Source organism: Bos javanicus, chromosome 8, assembly GCF_032452875.1.
Source record: "Bos javanicus breed banteng chromosome 8, ARS-OSU_banteng_1.0, whole genome shotgun sequence".
Lineage (NCBI taxonomy): Eukaryota > Metazoa > Chordata > Mammalia > Artiodactyla > Bovidae > Bos > Bos javanicus.
The window spans coordinates 63,989,587-64,013,572 of record NC_083875.1 but is presented as its reverse complement, the minus strand read 5'-3'; the positions used below and the strand labels follow the sequence as shown (position 1 = coordinate 64,013,572).

Sequence of the window (23,986 nt, the reverse complement as noted above, 5' to 3'; positions counted from 1 at the left end):
CTGCCACGCTCCTCTGTCCATGGAATTCTCTGGGCAAGAATACTGGAGCGGGTTGCCATACCCTTCTCCAGGGGATCTTTCCAACCCAGAACTGAACCCAGATATCCAGCACTGAAGGCATATTCTTTACCATTTGAGCCTCCTGGGAATCTTAACACCTCCCAAGCCACTGGCTTTACTTTTTAATTTAAAAATTTTAAATTTGGGGCCAGTGAGGAGTCTGAGGCTTTCCAGGTGGCACTAGTGGTAAAGAACCCACCTGCCAATGCAGGAGACATAAGAAGGTTTGATCCCTGGGTCAGGAAGATCCCCTGGAGGAGGGCATGGCAACCCACTCCAGTATTCTTGCCTGGAGAATCCCATGGACAGAGGAACCTGGCGGGCTCTAGTCCATAGGGTTGCAGAGAGTCAGACACGACTGAAGCCACTTAGCATGCACACACGAAGAGGCTGACCTCATCCCCATATCACTATACACATGAATGGGCACCTTGGAGCTACTCCTGGGGCTCTTCACTTCACCCACAGTGTGGGTTACCCACTCCTGGGTGTCCCCAGATGGAGCAATGCCATCAGGAGCAGAGCCAGGCAGCCTTCCTGCTTGGGGCAGCTCTGAAATTCCAGATGACCCAGCCCCTGTCCCACAGTCACTGAGGCAAGAGGCAGCATTTCTTACAATCTTAAGGTTGAAAGATTGAAGTTACACAGGGAAATTTTCAGCCTCTTTGCCTCTGGGATTCTGGGTTTAGGGCTCTCCTGACAGGCTTCCCTGGTAGCTCAGGGGTAAATAATCTGCCTGCCAATGCAGGAGACTCCAGTTTGATCTCTGGATTGGGAAGCTCCCCGGGAGAAAGAAATGGCAACCCACTCCGGTATTCTTGCCTGGGAAGTCCCAAGGATAGAGGAGCCTGGTGGGTTACAGTCCATGGGGTCACAAATACGTGACTTAGCGACTAAACAACAACAATGGGTCACGTATACCAGCCTCCCATCAGACTCTCAGATCCTTCCAGTGGCACAGGACTTACAACTGATCCCCTAATTTTCCCCACTGGCCCCTCTGGGCCTCCACAGGTCCTGTTGGCAACCACCATATCCCTGTAGGCATTCCTTGTCCCTCATGGGCCCACCCCTCCAGTTGTAACTCATAGTTCCAGGGCCAGGTCTAAGGGTAGAATTTAAGGGGGTGCCAAGGACCTCAGTGGGAAAATCAAATATCAAAATGTTAAATAAAGACAGGATCCACAAGGTCACCATTAGGGTGAACTGATTTGAGTCACATAATTACAGAAACACATCTTGTCTTTATTTAAATTTTTGCTTATCATGGATTTTTTTTTGCATTCATTTTGATTTTTTTTTTTATAACCTTGATTACTGAGGTTTTGGGCCACTTCTTCCTTTTGCTTCTGAAGGGAAGCCTTCACTCACCTCCCTTTGGCCCTTGCCCTGCACAGATTGTGTTTGTCAGGCCCCTTCCCATGCTCAGCCCATTCTCTGTACTTGATCGTGTTGAATGCTCTCTCAACAGGGTGTGGGGCCCAGAGTTAATGAGGCATTCCTATTTGTGGTCTGACCACAAGCCAACTTCCCCAACCAACCCTCAAGAATATATGGCTCAAGAAAGTTCTAGAAAGTCATGAAATAGTTCTTGAATTTGGTTTTGTGGTATATGTGACTGCTGGGGACCTTGGTCAGCATGGCACAGGCTCTTGGGTAAGTACCTGTATTCTGGGGTCTGTCAGTATCCATAAAACAAGCAAACACTTATAGAACCAAGTCAGTGGACTCTTCCACCGTCACTGTTTACACACAGAAAAGCTGAGGAGCAAAAAGGGGAATAGCACACCCAGGATCCTTGTAGTGGGTTAAACAGGAACAGTGGCCCCTAAAAGGATATGTCCGGTTCCTAACACTTAGAACTTGTGACGTGACCTTATTTGGGGAAAGAGTCTTTATGGATGTAATTAATTTAAGGCTCTTGAGATGAGATTATCCTAGACTACCTGCAGACGTGCATGCTAAGTTGCTCCAGTCGTGTCCAACTCTGTGCAACTGCATGGATTGTAGCCCTCGGGCTCCTCTGTCCATGGGATTCTCCAGGCAAGAGTACTAGAGTGGGTTGCCATTTCCTTCTCTGGGGGATCTTCCCAACCCAAGGATCGAACCTGCATCTCTTGTATCTTCTGCACTGGCAGGAAGGTTCTTTACACTAGCGCCACCACCTGAAAGTGAAAGTGAAGTTACTCAGTGGTGTCTGACTCTTTGCAACCCCGTGGACCGTAGCCCACCAGGCTCCTCCGTCCATGGGATTCTCCAGGCCAGAATACTGGAGTGGGTTGCCATATGACAAATATTCTTATAAAGAAAAGGCAGAGGAGGTTTGCTATTTGGAGAAGATCATGTGAAGATGGAGCCAGAGATTGGAATTACAAGACAAGGAACTCCAAGGATTTCTGGAAGCCTCTAGAATCTAGAAGAAAGGCATGAAATGGATTCCCCTTGGAGCTTCCAGAGGGAACCAACGCTGCCAGCACCTTAGTTTCAGTCTTCTGGCCTCTATAACTGTGAGCCAATAAGTTTCTGTTTAAACCACCGAGTTTGTGGAAATTTGTTATGGCTACCCCAGGACACTGATAATGTCACCCAGCAGGTCAGGGACAGATCCAGGGACTGGAAACCAGGACTGCTAAATTCCCACTCACTGCCCCTTGCCCTCTACCATGCTCTTCCTCTCAACTTGGGACATGCCTAGGAGCAGAGCACATCCAAGTTGGCCCTTTTTGTGATGTCTTAGTGGGCCTGTTATTAAGTGGCAGAACAGGACAGCATAAGTCTAGTAATCAGGAGATTTAGTGCCTCCATCTGTCACCTCAGCTAGACCCTCACTATCCCTGGGCCTCAGTTTCCTCAAATGAAAATGAGAGATTTGGACCATATAACTCCTAGCATCCTTTCACAGTAAAATTCTCTGACTCTGTGTAGGTATGATATTGAGTTATTACAGTGAGCTGTGTGATATGGTTATAATGTTAAACTCTGGAACCCCCAGGATAGAGGTGACCCATGATAAAGTCACAGAATCGGGTGGAATAGTGGGCCCTCCTGGAATGCATTCTCTGCAGTTCTCTCTTCCATATGCCTGTCTCTAGTGCCAAGCTGCCCCAGCTTGTTCATTGGCATCCAGGAGATTTCTGGGAGGAGGAATAACAAGGTCTCCCTCCGCAGCACATTCATCAGTCCCTGCCAGTTGGAATTTCCAGTGATGGGACAAGTGCAGACCTTTGGGCTTCCCCAAGCACGTTCAGAGTTCAATTTTCCAGAACCTCCCGTAAATAGCTTCTGGATACTTGATTTGGCTATCATGTCTCTTTCTCCTTGTTAAAGTTCCCCATCACCACTCTATTCCCCTAAAGTGACTCTGTTGACATTGGTGATTTCCAGTGTCAGCTTTCACTTTTCAATGTCCCACTGGGATTGTTTCCACTGTAAGTATTTATAATTTTTGTATAAAATTCCAGTGATGGCTTAGCCTCTCCAATAAGGACATTCTTCCCTGTTACCATTCTCCTGCTGAGATACACAGAGTTGGGCCAAGGCACCAGATGGAAGTGTTCACAGAACCCTGGAATCAGTGGGAACCTCAGAAGTGGCACCAACCCTCCACCAAAGGCACAGGCTCTTTCTTTGGAAGATTTCTGTAATGTTTTCCAGCAAGAAACTTCTGTGACCACCCACGACTGTTTATCCAACACAGCAGAACAAAAGGAAACAGAGATCTAATGAGTCCTCAAATTAGAGCAATGACCTGGGAAAAGCTGCACACATCTCTTTGTCACTGCCATGGGAGCTCCATAACAAAGAACCTGGGGCTTTTAGGAAGCTCTGGGCTCTAGAGAGGAGGATGAGAAGGTGATATGGAAAAGTAGAGATGCTCCCCAGGAAGTCAAGCTTTATGATGCTGCTGCCTCTGCCCCCACCTTCCCCACAAAGCTCCTGTTACCGGCTACTTCCCTAGATATTCACATCCCTGGGAGACGGGCAGTGTGGCAAAGGAACATGGGCTCAGGAGGAAAGGTGTGGTGTGGCAGGTAGTTGTTCATGCAACATCCTTAGCCCTTCTTCCTCTTCAGTAGCATAACTCTGATTTTTAACTGGGTATGTTGCCACTCATCTGAAAATATACATTTCCCAGCCTCCCATGTAGCTAGATAGAGCCAGGATTCTAAGTCTAACCAGTGAGATTTAAGTAGAAGTATTATACAAGACTTCTAAAAGCCTACTTTAGAGGAGAGCTTACCCTTCTTTCTTCTCCTCTGTATTGGTTGAAATATGGATGAGATGGCTGGAGTTATAGCAGCCATTTTGTATCAACAGGTGACCTTGAGAAGGAAACTTTACGATCAGTTCAGTTCAGTTCAGTCGCTCAGTCATGTCCGACTCTTTATGACCCCATGAATCGCAGCACGCCAGGCCTCCCTTTCCGTCACCAACTCCTGGAGTTCACTCAGACTCACGTCCATCGAGTCAGTGATGCCATCCAGACATCTCATCCTCTGTCGTCCCCTTCTCCTCCTGCCCCCAATCCCTCCCAGCATCAGAGTCTTTTCCAATGAGTCAGCTCTTCGCATAAGGTGGCCAAAGTACTGGAGTTTCAGCTTTAGCATCATTCCTTCCAAAGAAATCCCAGGGCTGATCTCCTTCAGAATGGACTGGTTGGATCTCCTTGCAGTCCAAGGGACTCTCAAGAGTCTTCTCCAACACCACAGTTCAAAAGCATCAATTCTTCAGTGCTCAGCTTTAGGATAGCGGGGCATAAAGGTAAGAGCCTCAGTCTCTGGTTACACTGTGGAGTTGCCGTAGAAGCTCTGCACTACCTACCCATGGACAACTTTTACTTGAGAGACAAACTATTTCATTTAAGTCACCAATAATTTTTTGTCTGTTATATTATATAACTGAACCTAATCAACAGTGATACAGTGACATTGGGCAAGTCATTTGGCCTTTCTCAAATTGTTTCTGATTATGCTGGAGTAATATGTCTTTTACAGATTTAGAAGGATTACATGAAGTAATACAGAGGAAAATACCTTGCTAAGTGCCAAGCACACAATAGGTGCTCAGCAAATTGTAGTTCTCTTCCTTCATCAGTGCAGCAGCCTTGAAGTCAGGAGAAAGGAGTAATGAGTCAATTTATATGCACAAACCTTTTCTGGTTTGTTGTTGGAATTTTACTGATTGTATAGACTGATTTAGGAAAAACTGATATCTTTGTAATATAGAGTCTTTCCATCCATTCAATTTCCCTCAGAAATCTTTTGTGTGGAATTTTTGCATGTTTTTTATTTGATTTATTTATAGGTATTTGATGTATTTTAGTGAATATATGTGCACAGTACTGTTGGGTGCACACTTAGGGGTGGAATTTCTGAGTCACAGAGAATCCATATGCTCAGCTATAATAGACACTGCCAAGCAGATTTCTAAAGTGGTTGTACCAATTTACACACCCACTGGCAGAGATTGCGAGTTTCATTTGGTTCACACACTCACCAACTTTTGGCGTTGTTAGCTTTTAAATTTTAGCCAATCTAGTGGATGAGTAGTGGTATCTTATTTTTATTTTAATTTACATTTCTTTGATAAGTAATGAAGTTGTTGATCTTTTCATATTATTATTGGCCATTTTGATATTCTCTTTTATAAATTGACTATTCAAGTCTTTTGCCCATTTTTCCACTTGGATTCTCTGCATGTTTCTCACTGATTTGTAAAAGTTCTTTTTGTATTCTGGGTATGAATTCTTAGACAGTTATATTTATTACTTACATCATGTGTGTCTTATTTAAGCAACTTTGCCCACCCAAGCTCATGAAGATATTTTTCTATCTTGTCTTTGAGAAGTTTGTTTTACCTTTCACTTTTAGATATAGAAATCACGTGAAACTGATTTTATGTAACATCTGAGGTGGGCTTCCCTGGTGACTCAGACAGTAAAGAATTTGCCTGCAATGTGGGAGACCAGGGTTCGATCCCTGGTTTGGGAAGATCCCCCTGGAGAAGGGAATGGCTACCCACTCGGGTATTCTTGGGGCTTCCCTGGTGGCTCAGACAGTAAAGAATCTGTCTGCAATGCAGGAGAACCAGGTTCCATCCCTGGGTCGGGAAGATCCCGTGGAGAAGGGAATGGCTGCCCAGTCCAGTATTCTTGCCTGGAGAATTCCATGGACGGAGGTGCCTGGCAGGCTACCGTGCATGGTGTCGCAAAGAGTCAGACACGACTGAAATGACTTAGCTTCAGTGTGTGTAGATCTCTTTCTGGACTTTCTGTTCTCTTCCACTGGTCTGTTTGCCTATCCTTTAACCAATACCACACTGCCTTAATAATTGAAGATTTTTAAGACCTGATGACTGGTAATGTTAAGTCCCTCATCTTTGTTCTTCTAGAAGGTTTTCTTGGATGTCCTTGAACCTGATGTCATGTTTCATTTAGATCTACTCATATATTTACACTTTTCATTACTTCTTATTCCTCCCTTCATTTCTGTTCTGTTTATGATCATTTTCTTTCTGCCTATAGAACTTCTCTTGGTCTTTCTTTTAAAGAAAGAAAAGATGTTTTTTGGTTTTGCTGGAGACACATTCTCTCAGTTTCTGATTGTCTAAAGTTTTCTTTCACCTTAATATTGAGAGATATATTAATTAGGTGTAGAATTCTAGGTGGTCTGTTGTGTTCTTTTAGCACTTTCAGAGGTCATTTCTGAAATGTCTTGTCTTCTGGAATCCCTTGTTTCTGTTAAATCAGCCATCAGACTAATTGTTGCTCTTTTGAAGATAATGCATCCTTTTTTTTTTCTCTAACTGCTTTTAAGATTTTATCTTTGCTTGACTCTTCAGCAGTTTTATATGCTGTGCTGAAGTACGGTTTTGTTTGGTTTTATCTTGGTTGGAGTTTAAGCATAATGGAACTTCATGAATCAGTGGATTGATATGTATTGGGGGAAATTCTAGGAAAATATCCCTTAAATACTGCTTCTACCTTTTTAACCTTTTCTCACATTTTAGGACACCAGTCATACATGTGCTATACATTTTCAACACATTCCATATATCTCTTATGTTTATTGCTTATTTTCTGTCCTTTTTCCCTCCCTGTGCCTCAGGCTGAATATTTACTACTAACATTTCTTCAGTTCACTAACCTACTTTCTGCTGTGTCTAATATACTGTTTCATCCATCTATTGAGTTCTTAGTTTCATTTGTTGTATTAATATTTTAAAATTTTTAGGATTTTAATTTTATCCTTTTTTTTCTTTCTTTGCTCCCTGTTTTCTGGTGATATTCTGTATCTTTTGTCTATTTTCTTGAACATATAAACCTGCTACATTAAAGTCCAGGCCTAATAAATTCAAGATATGAACCACCTGTAGATCTGCTTTGTTGCCTATTTTTCTTCTTTCCTTTCTTTCTTCCTTCTTTTTTTTTTAAGATTTGATCCTATTACCTGGTATACCTAGTAAGTTTAATTAATTGAATTCGGTATGAAAAATGAAAGAAGCTACAGGTGGCATTATCTTTCTTCAGAGAAGATTTTTCTCTTTGAGCAAACAGAATAGGGGCAGTTCACTTTATCCAGTCAAGAACTGAGATGATTCCAGGCTTCGCTTTAGTTTTCATAATATCTGGTCTGTTTTGGTTTGACTTTATTCCTATCTGTCCTTTAACATTCTAGACTAAAATCCTGGGATGTTTACTGGCCCTGGATTCCAACTTTTGTTCCTAATGTCCTGAGACTTTAAACATACCTGCTTGTGTTCTTATCCCCTTAGCCACCACTTTTCACTTGGCCTCTCATCCTCCTTGTTTTATGCAGCTTGTGCTGTGCTTAGTTACTCAGTCATATCCGACTCTGCGACCCCGTGGACTGTAGCCCGCCAGACTCCTCCGTCCATGGGTATTCTCCGGGCAAGAATACTGGAGTGATTTGCCATGCCATCCTCCTTATGCAGCTTGAGTAAGTGAGTGAGTGAAGTCGCTCAGTCGTGTCCGACTCTGCGACCCCATGGACTGTAGCCTACCAGGCTCCTCCCTCCATGGGATTCTCCAGGCAAGAATACTGGAGTGGGTTGCCATTTCCTTCTCCTGGGATCCAACCCAGGTCTCCTGAATTCCAGGCAGACGCTTTAACCTCTGAGCCACCAGGGAAGCCCCTTATGCAGCTTAGTTATCACCAAATATCACAAGTGCAGATGTCAGTGTGCATACTGGTATCCTGTGGTTCCTCTTTCTCTGAGACCTTGGCCCTATAAGCCTTGCCACCCTGATAACCCTGAACTATAGTTTTTTGTCTTCCCATCTCTGAGGGACTGATGAAAACACTGATCCACTGTTTTCTGTTCCTACAACTGGCCTTCCCACTTGCAGATCAACAAATGCCTCCAGGGGAAGCAGCGAAGAATGTTGGACACTTCTCAAAACATTTCTTTTCCCTCCAGGATCTTGGTTCTTCAAGTCCTAGATGTCCTGGTCGCTTTCTGATACCTTTGGATAGCTATATTTATATTTTATTCTGCTTTCCTTAATGTTTTTCATGGGAGCTTTAGTCTCATATAACCTATTTTGTCATAGATTGGATGTCTGAACTGAGACTGTTTTGCTTAAAAGGTGAAGAAGAGCGCATTGAGGACAGGGTAAGCGTGTCACTAACTTCAGCTCTTTGAGAGATGTTATGGATAAGAGAAGGCAGACATGTTCTTTGCAGCTCCACAGAAAGACATAGCAAGCTACAGGGAGATAGGTATAAACTCTGTATCTGGAAGACTGATCTCATAGACGTCAAGCATTCCTTAAGTGGAAGGCTCCTCCTGAGGACATAGTGACTTTCCCAGCACTGAAAGAGTCTGAGAAAGGCTCAGAAAAACACCTGGAAGCTGCTATTGAGAAAATCCAATAATCAGATTGTGAGAGGGATTTAATCAATGTTAACCAATTTATGTATTCTTGAAGTCTTAAAAGATCTTTTAAAATACAGTTGTCCAAGTTATCCCACAGACACAATAAAACAAATGTAGGGCCCTGCATTCTCAACAGGCTCCTTGGATGACCTACGAACTGGAGTAAAAGAGACTGCGCCCTAGTGTACCTTCCAAAGGAGACTCTGGTTGCAACGCCCCACGAAGGGTTCGAGAGAGAAACTCTGCTGGTTTTGCCGCTCTGCGGGGTTGGGGGTGGCAGTTGGAGATATGGAAGGAGATGTTTTCCCCCTTCTCCTCTCTTCTGTCCATGAGACTTCCGTCTCCCAAGAAGCAGGACTCAGCTTGGTTCTGTTGGAATGACAGACCCGTAACGTTTAGTCACAGTGTGGGGTAGCAAACTTGTGTGGGCTAGCCTGGGAACCTAACCACTATTTATAACATGATTTCTGTATGAAAAGATGTTCCACATTCCAACAACTGCCTCTCAAAAATATGTGGGGCACAACCTGTCAGTAATTGGGACTCTTCATATAAAACTTGTTTTCTCAGAAACTTTTAGCCTCTCAAGATAAACTTGACCTCAGAGCATGAGTAATCAATCAGTTTTCAGTGTCCGCTTTACAGCGGAAGAAATTCTTCTGCCCTGAATAATTGGAGACCTGCTTTAAGAACAACTATTAGCTTTTCTCAGACAATTGTGAAAGTGTCTGTTTCTGCTGTCATTGTTTTGCCTGAGGGAGATCGGCGCTGGCTTCACCGGGGAACAGTGATGAATGGTCCCGGACATAGTGTGGTAGCAATGACTTCAGCATGGTGCTTGCAAAGACAGGGAGAATGAGGTCACCTTTCAGGCCTAAGCTACCGGGGTGTCCCACTCCAAGGACTTTACCCACAGAAGTGAGGTAAACAGGCACATTGCCAGTGTTCTCCAACCCCCTTTCCTCTGGTTGATGAACAGTTTTATGAGATAGAAAAGATAGGGATTTATAAGAGGTACACCTAAAAAATATATAGGGACTTGTGTTGGCCCCAATGTCAAATTGAATAAACAGTCTGATCTTGATCCCCTCTATTATCTACACACATGGAAATATCACCAATAAACTATATCAAAGAAGTTTAAAAACTACATTCATATACCTCCTGGTGAGGCAATACTGTGTCTGTTCGCCGAAGGTCTGACTCTTCCCACCCGCAACAACTTTAAGAATGTCGCAGAAACCTTCAAGGATGCCCCAGTGGCATGTCCTGGATAGAGAAGACGTCTTGAAACGTCATCTGAATGTACTCATTAGGTTGAACAAACAGGACTCAAAGAGACACCACCAGCCCTTGGATGCCTTTGCCTGCATCAGAAAAAGCCTCGGAGCAGCAAAGTCTTAGAGAGAAGAGTTCAAGAGGCCTCATTCCTTTGATGCTTAAGCAATTAATTAGATAAATAGACAATTCAGGTAAATTTTTGATACTTTAAAAATAGCCAATAGCTGAATTAATAGCCTGAAATATACCCAAATTTCTTTTTTTCTTTTTCTTTTAGGCCACACTGCGCATCTTGCAGGATTTCAGTTCCCCAAGCAGGGATAGCATCCAGGCCCTCTGCAGTGGAAACATGGAATCCCGACCCCTGGACTGCCAAGGAATTCCCCCAAATTACATTTTAAAATCAAGAAAAATATAGCCAAATAGAAAAATAACAACGATATGTTGAAACAAAGCACTAAAAGTTGTGACTCTCACCATACCAATATGGTATAAAGAGGAAACACACCTCAGAAGTGAAAGTTGCCCATCTATATGTGGAGATCACTCTTAATAGTTAACTAGAGAAATGCAAATTAAGATGAAAAGAGATGTACATTTTTTTCTTGAGAAACTGACAATGATTTTAAAAATTGAGGGACTTCCCTGGTGGCCCAGTGGTTAGACTCTGCACTTCCACTGCAGGGGCACAGGTTTGCTCCCTGGTTGGAGAACCAAGATCCTGCGTGCTGAGCAGCTTAAAAAAAAGAAAGAAAGAAAGAAAGAAATGCCTATTGTGGTCCAGGATGGAAGGAAATGGGCACTTTCATATAGAGTGGAATTTTAGCTTTTCATGTTTGGAGAGGATAATTTGGCCCTTTAGATGTGTGAATAGCATTTAAGGTTTTTATACCTTTTGCCTCAGCAATTATATATCTGGGAATTTCTTCCGAAAAAATAATTATCAGTATGTGTTCAGAAAATTTAGATACAAGGGTGCTTTTTTTGCAATCCTGTAATTGGGAAAAATTAGAAAAAAGCTTTAATGTCCAATAATTGGAAATTAGCTAAGGAAGTAAAAGTAGGCCATTCACACACTGGAGGGCTGTTACCCCCTATCAGCACAGGCGAAGTCTTGGGTCTTTGGGGCATCCTGGGTGAGCAGTTGTTCCAGGTGGCCAGGTGAACAACCACTGTACTATTACTAGCAGTGACTGGAGTTCTTGGGGCACCAACACATCCTGGACACAGGACTGATGCTGTGCACTCATGGAACTGTCACAGCCACCTAGATGGGAGGATGCAGAGACCTGTAGGAGATAGGACCCCAGCCCCAGGTCACATTACCAAACCACTGAACTGGAACTGGAAGGCAGGTAAACCTGCTTCCAAGTCCTGTGTTCTTACCACTGTGCCAGGCTCCTGCCTGGATCACTCACCAGGAGGAGGCTTCTAGATCACCTGGTCCAATCTCCTCACTTTTCAGATGGAGAAACCGATGCTTAGAAAGGGTCTCTGCGGGTATTGTTTTGGGTTCTATGATCAAGATAACACCCTTGACCCCTTGGAGCTTAATTCTTTGGGTAGATGCACTGCAGGAAGTAAAAATTGCAATAAAGAAGATAAAACTAGTGGATAGAGATTGCCTGGCAGGAGGAGGTTGTGGAAAGGGTGGGTCAGGGAAGCATCCCTGAGAAACGACACATGTTGACGTTTGTGTGCCGAGAATATCAGGCCAGAGCTGCGGCAGAAGCTTCCTGGCAGAGGAGGCATCTAGTGCAACAGCCTCAAGTGCAAACAAGTCTGGTGTGAATGAAGGAGACCCAACAGGTTCAGGGAACAGGAAGCCTTATAATACACTATCTCATGCTCCCTGATAAGAAGTGAGCAGGCAGAGGATGCCTGTGGAGAGCCAGCCTCCAGGTGGAGGGGTGCAGTTACCTATGAGAAAGGGCTTGAGGAGCTGGGCTGGGCTGGAGACGGTGCTGTCTCCTTGAAGAACCCTTGGAATTAAAGAACTTCTGCTGGGTATTTTGACTGATGAACAGAACAGTGATGGCTGGACATGATGCATTTCCAAAGGAAATCATAAATAGATAAAACCTGAGCTATCCAATAGGAGCCAAAATGTTTTTGGGTTTTTTTTTAAAGGTGGTGGAGTTGTTGCTGGGATACCATTCACATTTGGCCAGGCAGATTCCTCATTTGGTTGTCTGCAGATTCCACATTTGGAGGGGCTTGGTTGTACCCAGGCTCTGCTAACCCCTTGAGCCAAGGGCGAGAGACTTGAGATCCAGCCACGGAGTAACCCAGTCTTCAATGGCTCAGCTTCACCACTCTACTCGGATACCAGAACTGGCCCCAAACAACTTGGGGTGGTTTTCAAAAGGCAGTTATGACTTCGAAATTCAAACATGTGAGAAGCAGCAAAGATAAAATGAGACCAGTCTGGCTATACACACAGAGACACACACATACGCATGCTGTGTGACCTTAGGCAAGTCTCTAGACCTCTCTGTGTCTCCTGCTGCAGATTGAGAGGGCATGTGTGACTGTCTCTAAGGGGCCTTTTCTGGTATAAACTGACAATGAGTTCTGGTTTCTATGTTTGATTTGTCCCCAAGGAGGATTAATCCAAAGACTAAGCCATGGGCTCTGATGACATTTCTGGCAGAGGAGTTCAGAAGTGATTTGAGAAAAGGCCCAGGAAGAGCTGAGGGTAATGGGTTCCCCTGGAGCGGCATTCATTTGGATCTGTAAGCCTCAGGGACTAGAGTAAAAAGGCAGTTTCATTACTTTGTGGCCTCAATCAGAATGTTAATATTACCAATGAAATTATTTTATGAAATCCAGCTCAATGGGAGAAAAAAATTTTTTTAATGTGAAGTTATTCGCAGACTCTGCTATATTCTGGAAGATGAAAGGGAAGAGCACAATGTAGAGATCAGAAGGGACCTTACAACTGGACACCTAGGACCTGCCCGGGGTCCCATGCTCTAAGAGGACCTCACTCAAGCCCCACGGGGTTCAAAATCCACAAGGCCACAGGGACCTGCCCACCCAGAGCCTACACCCCTCCCAATCCTGGGCCATCCCCTGAATTCCCTGCCCAAATGCCTGGAGCCGCATCCAGGGTCCAAGGAGCCTCTTCAGGGAGGACTGAGCCTCAGGGTGGTTATGGGACTACTTATGCCAGAAGAAGGTGGACTGGCTTGACTGGCCTGTGGGATGGAGTCAAGTGGGAAGAGAAGGGGGTGGGCCCCTGAGCAAAGTTAGCTTCCCCTGTGCTTCTGTGTCCAGACTGAAGCTCCGAGGGGTCTCAGACTTCTGAATTCAAACCTGGCCTTCCAGCTTGTTAGGAAGGTTTATTCACCTTCCTTTAACCCATTATGACAAAAAGATAGAAAATATTTTATTCAACAGTCTGTTTGTTGTCTATAACTTAATATTTAGACATATGGTGTATGCGCCTCCACTGTTACTGTAGCTCCAGGCCCAGCTAATGTCAGGAGGAGGCCTGCTCGGGATGCATTTTTCCTTCCACTGGTCTTGGCAGACAGCCAGGGTTCAGATACCAGCCCTGCCACTCACTTGGTCCTAGGCAAGTTAGCTTTCCTGAGTCAATTTTCTCATCTGTAAATGGGGACAGTAATAGTCCCAGTGTACAAGGTTGTTGTGGGGGTTAGATGCGATAATGCACGTTAAGAGCCTAGCACCGTGCCTGGCTCATGATAAGCACTGGGGAGTGTCAGCTCTCGGCACCATGTGCTTCATGTCCCGGCTGGCTGTAACTTGGTGTCCCTGGTCTCCTTATTTTCCAGACACCACAGCAGTATGAGAGAGAGTACAACAACAAGCGGTCAGGAGTAGGACCCAGCAAGTTCCATGGGTATGCCTACGACGGCATCTGGGTCATCGCCAAGACGCTCCAGAGGGCCATGGAGACGCTGCACGCCAGCAGCCGGCACCAGCGGATCCAGGACTTCAACTACACGGACCACACGCTGGGCAAGATCATCCTCAATGCCATGAACGAGACCAACTTCTTCGGGGTCACGGTCAGTCCCAGGCCCCTGGGCTCTGCTTTCCTTAGCGCCCCTTGGTGACACACAGGGCAAGAGGCACTGTGTTACAGGCCCTCTGATATATGCTTCATTTTTCGCTTGTTGAAATAACTTCCTGTGGGCTCTGTGGTTGCAAGGCTGCTGAAACGGGCATGGCCAGTAACGCTGTCGGATGTGTTGGGAAACTACCTGTCTATAACTTGTGGATTAGAAAGGCCATAGTGAGCTGACACAGAGCAGGTGGAATCCACCAGGCGGTGGGGTGGGGGTGAGTCAACAGAAGCTCTGGATCCAGAGTCAGGTTCAAATCCTGGGCATTCACTTTCAAGCTATGGTCTTCAGACTACAGAGTTTTTTCAGCCCCCAAATGGAAATAATACCTACCTGGCAAGGCAGTCATAAACATTAGCTGTTACAAATTAAAAACTGCCCTAGCAGTTGGTTGAGCAAGCTACTTGTTCTGAGTTTTAAGATTCTTGAAATAGCTGGCAAATGGGAATAATAATGGCTGTACAGAAGTCAGGAAAATTGGGAACAATGAGAATCACTATTTCTTGAATGCTTATGATGTGCTAGATGTTTGCTAAGCATTTATGTAGATTAGCTTGATGATGTATGCCCAGTGCTAGGCACATGTAGATGCGGAGGAAATGCTCGTGGTTGTTGTAGTTAATAATTGTCTCACTGCATCTGTGTGCCATCCCTAGGAAGTGGGTGCTGTTACCACCCCCAATAAAGCTGAGGAGCCTGGAGCTTGGCACATTTAAGTACCACAGCTAATCAGAGGTAGAGTTGGGATTTGAACCTGGGTCTAGCTCTTAAAAGCTGCATCACACTACCTTCTGGTCATGAACATAAGTGGTAGTCATTTATGTCTCACAATGATGTATTTGTCACTGACTGTGCTCCCAGAATGGAGAAGGCGATGGCACCCCACTCCAGTACTCTTGCCTAGAAAATCCCATGGATGGAGGAGCCTGGTAGGCTGCAGTCCATGGGGTCGGGGCGCGAAGAGTCGGACACGACTGAGAGACTTCACTTCCACTTTGCACTTTCATGCATTGGAGAAGGAAATGGCAACCCACTCCAGTGTTCTTGCCTGGAGAATCCCAGGGACGGGGAAGCCTGGTTGGCTGCCGTCTATGGGGTCGCACAGAGTCGGACACGACTGAAGCGACTTAGCAGCGGCAGCAGTGCTCCCAGAAAATTAGGGAAATTTGCCTAAAGAGTAGTTTGAAATGGCTAAAGTGTTGCCCGTTGTTCTAATTTAAAAAGGCATTTAGAGAATCCGTCTGTCTTGAGAGTATATAAGATGAGCTAACTGGGGTATTTCTTACAAGTTCATGTTCCTTTGCGCATGCGCTCAGGTTTGGGTTGTTGGTCTGATTTCTTACAAGTTCATGCTCCTTTGCGCATGCGCTCAGGTTTGGGTTGTTGGTCTGACGGGCCGGGACTTGTGCAGGTGCTGAGTGTAGGCTATGGCGTGGACTCCGGGATAAGATGGACTCCTTGTCCTGGAGACTGTGGTCCAGAGGCAGGGCTGAGACCTAGACTCAAATGATATTAAGAGGTTGAAAGTGCTCAGCACCACGGGAGAGCCTGTGTGAGCCTAGAGGGATTTCTGTGACCTTTGATGAAGAAGTCACGGAAGACTTTGGAAGTGGAATCTTTGGGGTTGTGCCTTAGACCTGCAGACGGGGGCTGGCGGTCCAGCTGGATGGAGTGTGGTGAGGTGCATGTACTTTGTTGGGAATATTGAAAGGGAGGGTGGTGAGGCTGGGAAGGTGAGCTGGGGCACAGCTCTGTAGGGAAAGCTAAGGAGGCTGGCCTTATCTTACAGGCCAACAGTTTTCCAAGTGTGCCTTGACCAGCAGCACCAGCATCTCCTGGGAGCTGGTTAGAAATGCAAATTCTTGAGCCTAACCCCAGACCCACTGGATCAGAATCTCAGGGTTGGGGCACAGCCATCTGTGGTTTAACAGACCCCCTAATGCACAGTAGAGTTTAGAACCACTGCTCTGGGCATTGGGGAACATTGAGGTTTGCTAAAAAGAAGGAGAGTTCCAAATTCCTAAATAGAGCCCCTCTTGACCTGAAACCTGGACATTGCTCCCACAGCTCGGAAGTGAAGGCTCTTGTTAGTTATCACTAAAGGTCATGTCTGCAGTGCATCCTGGACACAGACTGAAAACTTTAACAGCTTTCCTCAGCCCAGTGGTTTCAAAAAGTTCTTTTGTTTTATCCTCAGAACTTCTTGTTATCAGATTGTACGTGGTCCCTGGTGTGTAATATAAATTAAAGAGGAGATTCTCAGGTGAATGGAAGAAGAGCCCAGAGCCCTTCCAGATCAGCCCCCTCCACATCCCATCCCACCTCACCTCTCCCTCAGAAAGGCTCCGCAGAGCACCAAATGCTTTAGAAGTCCTTTCTGTCCATGGAACAAATTCACAGACAGAGCCTTAGAAAAGGGTGGAATTCACCAGGGGTCCCACTAGTAGCATTGTGGCAAAGCTGTCTCAAAATATGGGTCCACTTTTTCAGGCCATCTTGTCACGCTTTGTTTCCTATTTCATAGAATGAATTTGTAGTATCCCAAGTTGAAGTGGCTGGATAGAGAGCTACAGAATCTAGGAAGCCTCTCCTAATCCTAAAATGCAGCATTTTGTCTAGATGCCTGATGTAGCTTAGGTGGAGATCATTTATAACTACTCCTAAATGCTGCCAAATAATACATGATCCCTACTTGATGCGCAATTAGATGAGGCTGCCTGAAAGGCTTTACACAGCTTGAAGATGAGTTTCTTTTTGATGGGACATTCCTTGACTCATATTTATGCCTGGTCTCATTTGTGACTCATGATTCAGCGAATGTCAGAACTGAAAGTGATCTTAGAGATCCTCAAATTCAACCCCCTCGGGTTGCAGATGAGTATCTGAGGTACGGATGGGGAGTTTCAAAGTCACACAGAAAGAAGGTTCAATTTAGGCAGGACAGTAGCTCAGATGGGCCTGCCGTCACCACACCGGTGCTGCCTCTCTCCTCTTTATACAAATCTTCCATTAGTTGAGAAAAAGATTGCAATAGTGAAACAGGTCTTCAGGTTTTTTTTCCCCTTCCTCATCCCCTTCATCACATATTAATATGTGCTTGTCACTGGGCTCGAGACAGGTTTCATTAAAATTGTCTTCTGATCAGAGAAAAAAGACCAATTTCTGACAAAATAAAAAGTGTCCCTGTGGTCCAAGGAGACCGCAGAAGGCCAAGTTCAGACATAAATAAAGAGTTGGAAAGGAAGGGAACAGGAGGTAGAAATAAATTGAAGCATTTTCTGTTTGCTGAAGGGTTTTCATTATACAGCACACACAGTATCCATTTTTCCATTCTCAGGCAGACACTTTATTCTGGGTCACCCTCATTCAGCTTGTTTACTATACGGAAAATCGTTTAAACACATTAAATTAATTATATCCGTGACTCAATTTCAATTGATTCAGTATGCATTCTCGCCTGGGAGCCAGGCCTGTGGCTGCCAGTTGGTGTGTTAAAGAGATTTCTTCGGGCACCCCAGGTCGGGACTCTGGCTTAGTCTGGGGCCCTAGTGTCTTTAATTTTCTTAAGAGCTCTCCTCCCAGCCACCTTCCTCCGAGAACACTGGAGAATAGGACCTGTGTCCCCAGCTGTACACTGATGGTCTGGGGTGCCTGCTACCTCTGATTCCCTGAGCCCACAGTTCCGGTTTCTGGCCCTGTCATTACCTCTCTCTGCTCTGCAAATCTCAGAATGCTTTCTCACCCGGAAACCCTTCTTCTAACAAACACCTGATAAAACTCAGGCTCAAACTGGCTGTTAGGTCTCAAAAGCCCAGAGCATCCTGAGAATCCCAGTCCACAGAGTTCCTCTAGGGCAAGGATTCCTAAACGTCTATACACATGTGGGAACCTCCCAGGGAACTTTGTTAAAAATGCAAATTTCCTAGCCCTGCCTCAGAACTTCTGATTGAGTGGCTTTGCAGTAGCGCCAGAAAATTCCCATTATTAACAACAAGTGGTCCTGGTGAGTCTCAAATAGCGACGTTTTGAGAATTGCTTGGGGCTCTAGCAGATGTATTCCTCCATTCATTTGCTCCTTAGCAGATCCTGTGCTGGGTGCTAGGAGCTGGGAGCGCAAAGAAGAATGATGTGGTCTGTGGGTTCCCTACCCAGTGGTAGAGAGATGGTAGATAACAATTGCCAGTCACTGTCCAAGGTCAGCCCAGACCCTTGGAGCAGGGACTCCATTCTGCTTATGAGAGGAAAAACCAGGAAGCTGTCCTGGATTTTCCCACAATTCAGTAAGCAAAACTCCATGTGTGGGTAACCACAAGGCCCTGTGCTGTGAGTTCTCCCTGTGCCATGCCCTGGGGAGTGAGGGTGCAATGCCAAGTTCCCTCCTCCCTAGCACTCAGGCCGTATACTGTGGTTTAATAGACTCTTCCAAGAAGGCTTTTCTACCAAAGAGACACTGAATTCATCAACAAGCTAATATCCATAACCCTTCAAAGCTACTTGGGAATGTGTGCTGAGTTTCCAGGTAAAAAACCAAAGCTTAAATTTTTGGGGGGTGAACATGTTTTAATTCCTCCCAGTTATCTTTTGGGTGTGTCAGACCAAGATACAAGGGCTCTAACCAGCAGTATCCCTCCTTTAGTGAATGTTTCTTCTGGTTTGTCTTTTGAAACTACACCGTATTTATTTTGTGGTGCCTATGACAAAGGCTAAATTCATAGAATCTCATTGTATCCTATCGTGTGCACCAGTTTCTCCAGGAAGTCACTGAGAGCCTTTATCCCACACTTGGGTCAGGGCTGGGAGGCTTACATGAGCACTTGGGCATGGAGAAATTGAAAGGGGCTCTTGGGAATATTTTTGACCGTGAGAAGAGGGCCCATTCTTTCTAAACTATTTCCTGTGATCACCTCCTCATTCCCTGTGGGTGGACCTCATATAGAAGCAATCACAGCGGCAAAGAGGGTGACCCATGAGTTCCTCCAGATATAATAATAGACCCAATCTTCATCCTTCGCCCAGCCTCTCTCAAACAGCTGCGGGCCTCGACATCTCAATTTAACATCTCGGGAGAGGCCTGCAGCCTTAAGTTCAGGCAGTCACCTCTGATGGCTGTTATCACTAATTGATCTCGCCAAGAAGGTTACGAAGACAGCAGGTGGCAGTTTGCAGAGTTCATTGATCTGTTTGTGTTTGTTGCTGAAGAATGGGAATCCAGCCTTCACCAGTATGCCCCTTAAACTTCAAGTTTTTATGGGAGATTTTTACAAAATTATCTCTCAGATCAGATCAGATCAGATCAGTCGCTCAGTCGTGTCCGACTCTTTGCGACCCCATGAATCGCAGCACGCCAGGCCTCCCTGTCCATCACCAACTCCCGGAGTTCACTCAGACTCACGTCCATCGAGTCAGTGATGCCATCCAGCCATCTCATCCTCTGTCGTCCCCTTCTCCTCCTGCCCCCAATCCCTCCCAGCATCAGAGTCTTTTCCAATGAGTCAGCTCTTCGCATGAGGTGGCCAAAGTACTGGAGTTTCAGCTTTAGCATCATTCCTTCCAAAGAAATCCCAGGGCTGATCTCCTTCAGAATGGACTGGTTGGATCTCCTTGCAGTCCAAGGGACTCTCAAGAGTCTTGTCCAAAACCACAGTTCAAAAGCATCAATTCTTCGGCGCTCAGCCTTCTTCACAGTCTCTACTAAGATTCAAATACTGCCCCCATCCTCAATCAATATTTTTCCTGAAAAGAGGACATCCTGGAGTAAGCTCAGTTTGGCTGGGATCCCAATCACTAAGTTCTTGAAACCAGGTCGTTAGAGGAAGCTAACCAGCTCCTCGTCCCAGGAAAATGACACTCTGTTGACTGAAGCCTCATTTATTTCATTCCCACTGTTGCTTGGCCATGCTGTGACCCTGAAGTTGCACGGTTGATTTTTTTATCAAACAGGAAACTTTATGCTACACACACACACACACACACACACACACACACACACACATGAATGAATTAAACTTCGTGTTGTTCAAGTCCGCCTATCTCTCCTGCCTCTCTGATCTTTGGGGTCCTGGCTTTATTCTCCAATACAGAAGCTTCCCACCAGCCACCCATTTGTGCCTTCTATTTGATATCATCATTTTGCTTTAGATTTTTTTTTTTTTAGGCTGAATTTGAGTGAGCCAAGAACTAGAGTACTAGGAACTCCACCCAGAAGTAGAGAAAAGCCTACCAACTTAGGATTTGACCCCTTTGGGGGCTGGTCATTCAACCAGTCATGACTCCATCCCCTGGACTCACCTGATTCCACCTGTTTTGATTTTATCCTCGAAGCAATCACTGGAGAGCTTGTCAGAAACTCTGCCATGGTCCGAGTGTGATGTGCCAACTGCGTGTCCCAGAAAACGGGACTTGTCCCAGTGACCTCGTGCTAGGTCCCGACGCCACTCAGGCTTTTCTGTTCTCAGGTCTCCCTTTCATGAGTGTTTCTTGGCTGTTGTCCAGGATCAACAGCAAACCCTTCCAGAACTTCCTCTGCACCCCACTTGTCTCCACCCCACCCAGACCCAAGGAGATCCACTGAAATTGCAGTATATACAAACTTAACATGGGAGCTGGTTTGGGAACCTCATTTCTCTCCCTTTATTCCCTGGCTAAGCAGCCTACCCGCAAACTCACATAAAATCCACCATTTCCCAGGGCGTGGCAGTGATGAACTGTAACAGGAAATGAAGATTTGAAAAGTCAGGCAAAAGGAGGCCACAGTTCAGCCCAGCTCTTAGAACTGTGTGACCTCAGGAAAATTGCTTACCTGTCTGTGCCTCAGTTTCCTCATCTATGTAGGGAAATATAACCTACTTCATAGGGTTGATATGAGAAATAACAATGGTGTTTAGTACCCAGTGGTATCATCACCATTACTATTATTATTATTCCCATGCTATTATGATGATTTTTCAAAGCCCAGTTTATGCAGGTCTAAATCAAGGAATATTCAGAATCAAGTCCAACCATCATTCTCTCTCTACTAAGTGCCAGTCTGTTTCACATATATTATCTCATTTAATTCTCTCAGCAAATTGTGAACTTGTATTAAGGTTGTAGGAACGCTTTTGAGTTCTCTACCTGCTGCCACCATTCACTCTAGGGATTTGATAGTCACCTTAAAGGTGGAAGACATCTGCTCACAGTCCTCCCTTTGTTCCTCCCTTTAGTCGAGCTCCATGCCACTTAGGGTCCCACAGCCCTAAGAATTATCACTCAGTATCATACACAAAAACTAACAGCAGCAGGTGCTGTTGGTGCCCCAGCCAGATCCCTGCCCTTTTAGGAGTTAGGTGAGATTTGCCCATTCCCCAGCTGTGTAGGTGCCCCTGCCAGTGTCCCCACGGATGGAAACCTCCTAGCCTGGAGGTGCCTGGGACTCACACCCCTCCCCGCAGCAGCCTGCAGGGATGACTGGGTGGTGTGTTGGTGACACCAGCGCTGTTCACCTCCAGGGGCTCCCTGGAGGATCAGGCTGAGACTTGCCTTACTTGGAAACACATCCCACAGAGCTTGGCCTCTTCCCTCTCCCTCTGTCCCTTACAGGTGTCTCCCGAGAACACATGTTTAATCTATCCCTTGCACATGATTCCCTGTCCTAGGCTCTACTTCCAGGGGACCCAATCTGAGACATCTAGGTGTCTTTGTGGGAAATTTAAACATTTTAAAGAGGGAATTTTTACTGTAAGCTAATTGTTAACTGTGCATGAAGTTTAGCACCAAGCCTCTCCTGTCACCTCCCCCATTCCAGGTAGCCAGTTCCAGACTCCTCTCCCTTACAGTCCGTCACACCCCGCTGCTATCCCTGCCTCTTTCAGTCTGCCTGTGGGAAAGCCGTATTCATATTCTCCAATGAATTAGCAGCTCCCAGATTTGTGGGTCCGGTCCCCTCAGTACTTCGCCTGGCACTTACACCTGGAGGAATCTCAGTAAACACTGGTAACCTTGAGTTAACTTCTTGGGATTGAATTCACATACGATTGAGAAATTCAGTCACACTCTCCTACTCTGCTGCCTCCCAGGCTTCTATAAACTAAAGACTTTTGCTATCCAATAAATAATCAGAACTGACAACAGAAGTATTAACAGGATCTATAGTTCTTGAATCTGCTGATAGTGATGCCCAAATTACTGCTGTGACATCTGGTGTCACTGTTCCACGCAGGTTGTGGAAATCTCCCTGACACATGTATATGTGGGGATGGGCATGAAGGGCTCTCACTGTTTCCTCTGTGAGGCAGGAGAGAAACCCAGCCTTTACCCCTTCCCGAGTCTTTCCCATCAGCATTTCACTAGGACTCAAATCCCAGAGCCTGAGGAGGGAGGGAGTGGCTCTTGGGCCCTCTGTAACTTCAGACTGTCAGGAGCATTTCCTGGAGGTAATTAATTGCTAGTAATAAACAACAACTATAACAATAATCCTCGATGTGACTGCCCTGTGCACAGGGTACATTTATAGTCTCTGTCTTCTTCTTTCCTCAATACAATTACATTTGTTAACATCATGCTAATAATAGCTCTCAATTAATGAGCTCCTCCTGCCTCCCAGGCAGCATCCTGAGCACTGTACACATGTTACTGAATGTGATGTTTAAGACAGCCACCCGGCAGGGGATGTGTAATTTCCAGTGCCGGGAGTGCTCCTCCCAGGGAGCTGCATCTGCCTCTCTAGCCGACGTCCCATCTTTGTCCACGCATCCACACGTGCTTCCCTGGCACCCTATTCAAAACTGCAGTCCCGTCCCTTTCGTTCTTCTTCACAATAGTTACCTGACTTGATGTGCACTCTTTTTTTCTTATTCATTGTCTGTTTCATTTTCTGCCATATCTCTGAGACTTAGAACTGGGTACCTAGGACATAGTAGATGCCTACTAAATATCTATTAAATGAGTGAATGATTTAGCTAATTAGCAACCATATCATTATTTAAAAAAAAAAAAAGGCTGAGCAGACTGAGCAAAGATAAATGATTTACTGAGCATCTTACAAATAGCCAGTGTCACTGCATTCAAAGCTGACCAGTCTGGCTGACTCAGAAGCCCATGTTCTTAACCATTTAGGTGTTCTATTAACTCAACTAGCATTCCCAGCACACCCTATCAACCAGGCCTGGGCCAGGCAGGAAGAGTAAGATAAAAGGCTAGCCCTGCAAGGAACTCACTGTCCAAACAACCATATTAGATGCTCTGGAGAGAGAGCAGGAACCATTCTCCCCATGTTAATAGGAAAGGATATCGAGGTCCCCACTCTGCATTCGGTTATTTGTGTGTCCATCTGCCCCTTCCCACTGGACAGTGAGCCTCTGAGCCCCTACCTGGCGCTGGGGCCTGTAATCCTCTCTGTATCCCTGTGTAATACTGGCCCTTACTCTATGAAACACGTTTGCTGACTGAATGAATTAGGAAATTGTAGCTCAGCAAGGCAAAGTAGCTATGCTTGGGTCCCACAGAGTATTGCTAGTGAGCCTCTCTCAGATCCACATCCCAGGGCTTCTGATTCTAAATGCAAGTATCTTCAGATCTGTTCTGGGGTACTGCTTGGCTGCTCTCCCCCCGTTTATTTAAACACAATTACAAATGACTGCAGATAATGTACAGCACAGGGAAGAAACCTACTCCTT

At 45.5% G+C, this 23,986-nt stretch overlaps 1 protein-coding gene across 1 annotated transcript in view; it reads left to right on the top strand.

The window, feature by feature from the left end:
* Positions 1–23,986, top strand: part of GABBR2 (gamma-aminobutyric acid type B receptor subunit 2) — a 368,988-nt gene that overhangs the window by 216,967 nt on the left and 128,035 nt on the right. The window contains exon 7 of the mRNA XM_061425770.1: positions 14,040–14,276. Coding sequence (XP_061281754.1) covers positions 14,040–14,276 — 237 coding nt within the window. The remainder of the gene's footprint in view (positions 1–14,039; positions 14,277–23,986) is intronic.